A 10,170-nucleotide genomic window follows, 5' to 3' on the forward strand; every position below is an offset into this window, starting at 1 on the left:
CTTTCACAGAGCAAACACCATGTCAGCCTGGTGTGTCCTGTGGAAGTCTGTGAGGAGCCCTCGGTTTTGCATTTTATTACTCTAGAATTTACCTGTGCATGTATGTGTGTATGCACTCTTGTGTATGCGTGTGCACAGATGTGTGTGTGTGTGTGTTCGTTTGTACATGCAAGTGTGTGCATGTGTCGATGGAAGCTGGAGGCCGTAGGCATTGGATATCCCTGCAGCTGGTGGTACAGGCGGCTCTGAGCCACCTGGTGTGGGTTCTGGTCCTCTGGAAGGTATGTGCTGGATTGTCTTTTAGTGGCTTTAGTCCACGGTCTTAAGTATTGAACCATCTTTCCCAGTGCAGAATGAGGACTCCTCAGCACTTGGGTGGGAGAGAGGAGAACCCTGAGGAAACACACATTGGGAACATGTCTGTTCGCACGGTTTCCTTGTCCTCGAGGGTCTCGTGTAGACTTCCTGATTTTGAACGATTTGTATCAGATACAATACTTGTATTCAGTCCTTTAATTTCCTTTGATTTGTTTGGGGCCTAGAATGGAGTGTGAAATTTGTCAGGGACACACAGTTTTGTGGAGCAGGAATTTAAAACTACACGTAGAGTTGAGCCCAAAGAATTCCCTCTCTCTCCTGCTACCAGTGAAAGTTAACTTAATCCTTTATATTTTGAACTGTTTCTGATATATTAGTTTCTAGATAAAATATAAAATGCCCAGGTAATTTTTGGCTTTTTGAAAAATAAAATTTTAAATATATTTTCACCAAAAATTCTTTTTTACTTATTTGTTTATTTATTTATTTATATTTATTTATTTTTCTGGTAATCTTTATTCTCATAGGTTCTCCAGACTTATTTTACTTATTTGTTTATTTATATTTATTTATTTTTCTGGTAATCTTTGTTCTCGTAGGTTTTCCAGACTTGGAGAGGGAGGGTTCATGATTTATTAATATTTTGAAAGAACTGGAGAGTTCAAGAATTTGGTCTGAGAGCGATTCTCTAGTTTTCCCCTGTGACTTTGGCACTGGTCACACGTGCTGAGAACAATTCTGCCCTTGGCTGCTCACCACTGCCTCTGTCTCCTGTTTTCCCAACCACACATTGGAGAGTCACAGATCTTGCCTGTTGACAGGGGTGAAGAAGGCTCACCTCACAGGAATCAGATTTGGTAATTAGAGGAGCTACAATGACCTCACTAAAGCCACTGAGGGCATTGTAAGGTGTAGCCAGCTACTGTTTCCTCTGTGGTCTGATGGAAGAGTCATGAGGTGAGATGCCATTACTCACAGTCAAGGACGGTCCCTGAATCCCCACACTACTCACCCACTCAATAAACAGTCCCTACAGCAAGCTTAATTAAATGCCAACTGCTATTGCAAGTAGCAAGGCTATAGAACCATCTCCGAGATGAAAAGGGGACACATGAAGGACATCCCAGTAGGATAAAGGCAGCCAGGAATGAGAGCAAGAGCCCCCAAGCTCCTCCCAGACACTGTTCTCAGACTGGCCGGTGTGTGAGAGCTGGAAGGCAAGGATGGTAGCCATGAGAGAGAAAAGAAACAAAGAGAGTCCAAAGAAAAGACCACGAGGTAGAAACCACGTACATGATGTCAGAGGGCATCAGAGTGAGGTGGGGATGTGCAGAGTAAATGCCACGAGTTAAACCTGGACAGGGCCAAAGGTCTCTGTGGAAGGTTAATCTCATGCAGCGGGGCTCCAGGGCACTACGTCATGGGACAAGTTGCTTTGGAGGAAGGGGTTAAGGCTATTTTTGTGTTCTCTGGAGGTTTTTGGACACTTCCTTCTCAAGGTAAACTTTCTTGAATGTCGAGAAAGAAAAGGAAAAACAACAACAACAACAACAAAAAGATTAAGTTAAAACTTAGCAGTTAAAATTTTATTTTATATTTTACTTTATGTGCACGGCTGTTGTGCCTGCACGTGTGTCTGTGCGTCACGCCTGATGCCATTGGCAGACGGAAGAGGAGATTAGAATCCCTGAAGCTGGAGTTACAGATGGTGGTGAGCCTCCGTGAGGGAGCTGGGAGCGGAACCCTGGTTCTCTGCAAGAGCAGCAAGTGCTCTTAACCTCTGGGCTCTCTCTCTAGCCTTGACGTTTTGCTTTTTTGTTTCCCTATGGTTTATGTTCATAGAGTGAAGTATAGAGCTGTGGGTGCTTTCCCCTGTGGTTCATGTTTATAGAGCAAGGTTTAAGTCTGCAGACAACTCGAGCATGCAGCGCTGAACAGGTTTGCACAAGAGCAGGGAATGTTAAAGACATCTGAGAGATACGTGGCTGATGGACTCTGTCTCTGGGCATGGAATGAGAGAAAAAAAGCACTGGTTAGCCCATCCCCATCACCCAATCCTCTATTTCTGCATGTCTGTTTCAGGCCACATTGAATGCATTCATTATGGCCCACAGTCTAGAAATCCTTCCGGCCATGTCCCCACGCTCAGAACTAACTGAAACGTCTCCGAGCGAATTGAGGATTAAGCAGGGAGTCTAAGGGAGAAGAGCACATTGTGGAAATGTGGGCTAGTCTGCAGCTGGAGGAATGTAAAGTTTCAAATATCTACAAATATTATAATCATAACATTCAGATAACCTCTCTCCTTTTCCTGGGATTGCTTGAGAAGAAGGAAGTATGATATTATAGCCAAATACTATTGCATTATTTGGGTGGGGGGAGATATACTTCGATTTTTTTGAGACAAGTTCTCGTGTATTTGAAGCTGACCTTAAACTTGCTACATAGTCAGGGATGACCTTGAATTTCAGGTCCTCTTTATCTCTCAGCTCGGTGTGTGAAGGAAAAGTGTGCACAATCAGGTCTGATTTTCCAATGCTGGGAATTGAACTCAAGTCTTTGTGTGTGCTGGGCAAGCCCGCTACCAACTGAGCTATGGCCCAACCCTTATATATCTATCTTTTTAAATTTTAAAACCTTTTAGTTGACAAAATCTCTTAGTTGACTGTTTGCATTGCACTCTATTGTATACTTTCATTGATTTATAGCATATTTTCTAAAAACAACTTCTCTGGCTTGCTTGTGTCAACACAAAGTGCCAAACTTCTGTGTAGGAGCGCTCCAAATATCCGAAAACTACCAGTCCTTTTTTTTTTTTTTTTTTTTTTGCCTCGAGGGTCTTCATTTCCTTCCAACTCCGGCGATCCTGAAAGCAAAGCGCGAACCATCCACGGACCGACGAGATGAGCGACAGCCCTTGCCTGAGTCCTCCAGCACCAAGCCAGGGTCCTACTACCCCACGCAAAGGGCCCCCCAAGTTCAAGCAGAGGCAGACGCGACAGTTCAAGAGCAAGCCTCCCAAGAAAGGGGTGAAAGGGTAAGTGTGAGGCGTAAAGGCAGGGCTGTCGTCTTCTGATCGCGATCACACAAACCCAGAGCCGTCAGCCACGCCCTCTGTCTTCCTCTCCAGCTCGTCCTTGCTGGATCCAGTCTGGATTCCCTGGAATCTCTTCCATTGTAAGCCCCAGGGAGAATGGCCAGTTTTAAAAGGAAATTAGAACTGTTCACAATGACCTTTAACTTGACCTTCCAGATTTTTCCTGTTCGGTCTTTTGAAAAATAATTTTTAAAAACTTATTTTATTTTAATTATGTGTGTATGGTATGTCTGTGTGGGGGTATATGCATTTGAGTGCAGGTACTAGAAGCAGCCAGCAGAGGGCACTTTGGATCCTCTGGAACTGGAATTACAGGCTACGGTGAGCCATCCAATTATAGAGATGGCAACAGAACTCAGGCCCTCTGCAAGAGCAGCAAGTGCTCTTCCCCACTCAGCCAGCACAGGGGCCATTCTCTGTTCTTTTCTGCAGACATAACCCGTGCTTTAACCTGGAATTCTGAATCCTCGGTCAATTCCAGAAAATACTGGGTTTTGTTTTGGTTTTTATAGTTAATTTTTTTTTATCTTCAGATCTTATTTCTTCAGTTCTCTATTTTACTCTGTCGTTCTTTGGAGAAAATTCTATTTTCAACACATCCCCCACATGCTGGCTTCTCTTTTACTGCCGCTTAAATTGCATCATCACTTTCGTGTTTCTATCATGATGTATTCAGCCATCGGAACTCGGGCTGGTCTCTATTACATTGACTTGTCTATATCTTTTCACTGGGGCTAAGATCACTCAGAGGAAATCTGGTTTTTCCGTAGTTCTCTGTGCCTAATGTGATGCCGGGAAATGTAGTAGATTAATTAACTCATGTCAATGTCTTAATGCTTAGTCATATCTTTGTATATAAAATAAATGAAGATTGAGGGCTTGTAGGACGGCTCTGTGGGTAAAGACACTGAATAGGCAATCTAGGTGTTCAAAGTTTAAACGCTAGAGCCCACCCACAGAAAGGTGGAAACAGAGACCTGACACCACAAAGTTGTTGTTTGACCTCCACATACACAAGCACACACACACACACACACACACAAAGACATATACACACACAGACACATACACATGCAGACACATGCACACAGAGATAAGCTAACACACAAACAAACACACACATAAGCAGACACACAGACAAACATGCAGACACATGCACACTGAGACAAGCAAACACACAGACAGACACATGCACACAGGCGCACACACACACATGCAGATGCACACACACATGCAGACACGAGCACACAGAGACAAGCAAACACACAAACACACACATGCAGACACACACAGACACACTGACACACACACAAACATGTAGACACACACAGAGAGACACAAGCAAACACACAGACACAGACATATAAACACACACAGACACAAGCAAGCACACAGACAAACACACACATGCAGACACACACAGACAAACATGCAGACACACACAGAGACAGAAGCAAACACACAGACTCATACATATAAACACACACACACAAGCAAACACACAGATGCAGACACACAGATGCATGTACGCAGACACAGACACAAGGAGACACACAGATACAGACACATGCACACAGATACACAGACACACATGCAGACGCACACACAGAGACACAAACAGACACAGACACATAGACACACCTGCAGACACACACACAGAGACACAAGCAGGCATACAGACACAGACATATAAACACACACAGACACACACATGCAGACACGAGCACACAGAGACAAGCAAACACACAGACAAACACATACACAAGCAGACACACAGACAAACATGCAGACACACACAGAGAGACACAAGCAAACACACGACACAGGCATATAAATGCACACAGATACAAGCAAACACACAGATGCAGACACACAGACAGACTCATGCACACAGACACACAGACACAAGCAGACACACACATACAGACACACCACAGTACAAATTTTTATCTGAAACTTGGGGTTAGTTGGTAGGGGCTTGCCTTCCCAGCCTGAAGACAGCACTCTCTTCAGCTCCCAGCACTGCATAAGCTGGCTTTGAGAGCAAAGTCTGTAATCCCAGAATAACGGAAATCAGAACAATAGGTAATTCAGGGCCAAGGGCATCCTCTTGTCTCATGCTGTCTCTAGAGGAAAAGAACACCCGCTTCCTATTGAGGACACACTGAGCCCCCCCACGGAGTGACATCTTGGATCTAGTTCAACATGGACAAAAATCTCAAATAAAACACTTAGGGCTTCTTCCCCTTTGAGTGAAGACTCCTTCCTGGGAGTTTTCAGGCCTCTCGCCTCTGGTCTCAGCTAACATTTATCTGTTCTACTCATCTATTTTTCGCACAGGTTTGGAGATGACATCCCAGGCATGGAGGGGCTAGGAACAGGTGAGCTACTTCACCTTTAACTGAGCAAGTCGTCTTCGAAGTTTACACCTTCAGGTGACAGTTTAAAGTTACAGCACCCACAGACAGAAAGACAGAAAGACAGAAAGCGATTTGACATTTTAAGTCTGTGTGTACCTAGGTGCAAAAATGGTAAAAGAAGTGAGAGTAAGCCTGAGGGAATGTTTCCTGCTGGTTTATTAAACAACCTTGGTGCAAGCTGTAGGCTGGTGGAGTACAGGCTGCTTGGAGTCGATCCATCCCAACTTCAGTTTTCAGAAGAAGAATCTGAGGCAGACTGAGTGACAGCGTGAAGCCACAGCTTGAGGAACTGGGAGAAAGGCAGGGTCTAGAGAGAGCCCTTCCACTCTGCCCAGGAACCCACTACTTACCAACTTCCTCTTCCTCATGTCCTGTGGCACCAGGAACAGGGGTGCACATATCATTAGGAACAGGGGTGCACACGGCACCAGGGACAGGGGTGCACACGGCACCAGGGACAGGGGTGCACACGGCACCAGGGACAGGGGTGCACACGGCACCAGGGACAGGGGTGCACACGGCACCAGGGACAGGGGTGCACACGGCACCAGGGACAGGGGTGCACACGGCACCAGGGACAGGGGTGCACACAGCATCAGGAACAGGGGTGCACACATTGATTGCATCTGATACAATCTTTTTACTTGGCTGGACTAGTTTCCTTGAGTAGATAATGACAACAGCTTAACATTATTAACAGCCTTTTTTTTTTTTTAAGAAGTCTTAGATTTCTAGGAGAATTTAACAGAAGGATCACAGAATTCCCATCACCATAGTTCCTGCTTTTGCACAGGTTCCCCGTAACTGACACAATGTGTGAGTCTGGCACATCTGTCAAGTGTGATGAACCACTATCTGTCAATCATTCTTGCCAAACATTGAATTCTCCTGGAGTTGTGTGCACCCCTGCACTTGGTGTTATGTGCACCCCTGTTCCTGATGCTGCTTGCACCCCTGTTCCTAGAGTTGTGTGCACCCCTCTTCCTGATGTCCATAGCACACACAGTCCGAGGCTCGTAGGGTTCTAAGAGTTTTAACACTTGTGTACGGTTGTGCAACTGTCATTATTAAGCCAGATAGATTAGTTTCATCATCCCAGACATCCCCCCACCTCTACCTGGTAACGCCTTCCTTCCCCAGCTGCACACCCCGAACACCACAGGACTTTTTTCTGGGTCTTACATTAGAATTTTCTGAAATGTTATTGAGTTAGAAGAACACGGTACGATGCTTTCCTATCCTGGTTTTCTCCATTTAGCAGTATTTATTGCAGGGCCTTTTTATGGTTCAATCGCACATTTCTTTTATTTGTTCTCCTTTTATGTGTGCCCCGTATTAGCCTACATTTATGTGTGCGTGTACCTGATGCCACTGAAAGAGCAGCCAGTGTTCTTAACCACTGAAATATCTCTCCAGCCACAATAGCTCATTTAGTTCTATTTTATGGATACTCCATTGAAGGGCATCTTGATTTCTTTCACGTATTAGCATTAATGAATAAAATTTCTGTGTGTTCATGTGCCTGCATGCATGCATGTGTGTGTCTGCACGCGTGTGCATGTGTGTGTGCATGTGTGTGTGCATGTGTGTGTGCATGTGTGTGTGCATGTGCATGCGTGTGTGCATGTGCGCGCGCATGTGCATGTGTGTGCGTGTGCGCATGCGCATGTGTGTGCGTGTGCACATGCGCAGTGTCTGACAGTTATGTGCTTGCTTGTGTCCTCCCTGGCTGAGGGTCATTCCCCATACCTTCCCAGGAATGGAGCGTGGAGAAGTGTAACTATTTAGAGGTTGCGGGAGAGGCTCCTCCTCCTGGTGAGTGATTGGCTGAGGTTTCCTTCTGCCTCTTGCAGATATCACGGTGATCTGCCCCTGGGAAGCATTCAGCCACCTGGAACTGCACGAGCTGGCTCAGTTCGGGATCATCTGAGGACTCGAGGCTTGGCTGCTCTCGGGAGCATCTGCTGCTCTTGAGTGCCTTGATTTTGCCCAGTTGGTCTCTCGGAGTCTTGAAATCCAGTATTCAGGAGGAATTTCCTTGCATTCCCATGAGTTTCCGTCGTGTTCTTTCCTTCGACGGTGAATAAAGCGGCACTTTTGTTGGGGGGGGGGGTCCCTCAGCTTCACACCTTTTCTTATCTGCTGTTTTAAAGTCGTCCACATTTCTTCATGTTCTGTTTAAACGGGCACTCATTACGTTAGTAGCAGAATCAGCATTAATATATTAGAAAGGCTTTGGTACGAGGATTGCTATAGATCAGCGAGGTCTACCTAGAGAGTTCCAGACTAGCTGGATGTGAGACCATCCCTTAACTAAAAACAAAACATAATGGCAATGTAATATGTCCGTCTGGGGCAATCCGAACAAACATCTCTGAAACAACTAGGGAATTAATGGCATACAGGAAACAATTCCACTCAGGTTGAATTCATTTAATGGGGACTTTCATTGTTACCACTTCTGGGACTCTGAGTAAGGGACTATTCCCAGGGGCAGGGGCAATTTTCAGGCAGCTGTACCACTGAAGGGGCGCCACCTTCTCCCCTGGTGAAGCTGCTCACAGGGGTTGGGGAAGCCTCATGGGCCTCTTTCTGACTCCTCCCCTATCTCCACGAAGGGATGCTTTAACCCAGTCTTTTAATGACAGCTGACATCACAGCCATTCTGATTTTAAGATGGCGGCAAGTCACGTCATGCTCGGAGAAGGGATTATGCCACACTCCTCCCTTCTTATCTACAGAGGAGTCTCGGCTTTTGTAGTGGAGTTGTATTAAACACTGTGTGCACATGTCTAAAGGAGTCGTGGCCACACGGGAAGTAGGTGACAAGGCTTACAAAAAGCCAGCCTAGCGTTAGGAGTCAAGCAATAATTCTGCTTTGCAAATGGGAAAAAAAATCCTTTACTTGGACCAGGTTACTTCAGAGGTTGCCTGTTGCTCTAACTCTATCTGAAAGACCGAAGAATGGAAGTCATAACCCTGACAATGAGAGCTTCCTTTCTAGAGCTCTGGTTCCACAAAGTTCCCATTCACTCACTCACTCACTCACCCACTCATTCATTCATTCATTCATTCATTCATTCATTCATTCATTCAAATTATTCCACCCAATGGCTCAAGCCGAGACTCTCAGCTATCAGGTTTACTTCACCCCAGAAGTTGTGTCGAAAGCCGTGTGCACATAGCTGTCTTTCCACAATGCTTTCAAGGCAGTTGAGCAATGGGAAAGCCGCCTCTGGCTTTAGGCCTTGCTGCTGAAGATGTGAATTTCTTCATTTCAGTTTTGTAATCTGTGGTAAAAGGATGGAGTGAATTAACTGAAGAGAGAAGAAGGGAGGATAACGGGCAGGGAAGGCTCAGCTCTCCATCCTGGAGCCACCGGTGCCTTGCTTTGCACTTACGGGCATGAAACTCACCCTTTAGAACCTCCAGTTGGCCTGAATTCCAGACTCTGTGGTTCATGGTGGTGGTAAAATGAATGGTGTTGTGGCCCTCAGCACCTAAGTATGAAAAGGGAGAGACTCAGGACAGGGACTCAGCACTCGTGAGCCTGTCCTCGCTGCGGGTTCCATGACAACTAGTTTGTAATGGCTGGATTATCTTCTAGCCATAAAGCTAGAAGTAGACAAGAAAGGACAAAAGACGATCCGGAAAGTGGAAGTGTTTAATGAGGGCGGCAGCAGAGGAGTGTGAGCTTGAGCGGCAGCAGGAAATCCCCCTCCCCTCCCTGTCTTCCCTCCAGATGACTTGAGTCAGTTGTGGCACCTGACAGCCAGCCCTTAGTCCTGATGTTCAGTCAGTCTTTGGGACGGGGAGATCCAGCTTTCCAGCTGGACAAAGCCCCGGTTCACACTCTGTTTACTTTATAGATGGGATCCCCCTCACCCCCACCCCTGAAGCTGAAACATTGTCAACAAAACAGACTGAAGCAAAGGGTTTGTATTACCTACTTCTCTTACAGCCATGACAGAATATCTGGGGAACAACTTGGAGGGATTATGTACCTCGGCCAAGGTTTTCAGAGGATTCAGCCCAGTGTGTGAGACAGCTCACATCATCATAGCAGTTGGGAAACAGGGAGGGAGGTGGGATATAGGGATATATAGACCCCAGGGACACCCCTAGCAACTTATTTCCTCCAACTGGATCCCACCCCCACTTTCACCACCTCTCAATATATATTCTCAGATTATAATTTGATCATGGGACTAATCTGTTCAATACCTCAGCTCTTCATGGTCTGATTGTTTCAGGAAATGCTATCACAGAAACTCCCAGACACATGCCTTTCTAATAGACTAGCTATCCCTCAATCTAGTCAAGTTGACAACCAGG

General features: G+C 45.8%; 1 protein-coding gene across 3 annotated transcripts in view; it reads left to right on the forward strand.

Annotated features, from left to right (window-relative positions):
- Positions 1 to 7,966, forward strand: part of Pde6h (phosphodiesterase 6H) — a 15,247-nt gene extending 7,281 nt beyond the window's left edge. For 2 of the 3 annotated variants that reach the window (XM_006237558.5, XM_063285392.1), the window contains exons 2-4: positions 3,155 to 3,355; positions 5,756 to 5,796; positions 7,689 to 7,966. In XM_006237558.5, coding sequence (XP_006237620.1) covers positions 3,222 to 3,355; positions 5,756 to 5,796; positions 7,689 to 7,765 — 252 coding nt within the window. In that variant the 5' untranslated portion in view covers positions 3,155 to 3,221 and the 3' untranslated portion in view covers positions 7,766 to 7,966. Of the gene's footprint in view, positions 1 to 3,154; positions 3,356 to 5,755; positions 5,797 to 7,688 lie in introns of those variants that run through there. The other variant, NM_053688.2, reaches the window with a different exon arrangement.
- The last annotated feature ends 2,204 nt before the right edge of the window (positions 7,967 to 10,170 follow it).

This window comes from Rattus norvegicus, chromosome 4 (genome assembly GCF_036323735.1).
Source record: "Rattus norvegicus strain BN/NHsdMcwi chromosome 4, GRCr8, whole genome shotgun sequence".
Lineage (NCBI taxonomy): Eukaryota > Metazoa > Chordata > Mammalia > Rodentia > Muridae > Rattus > Rattus norvegicus.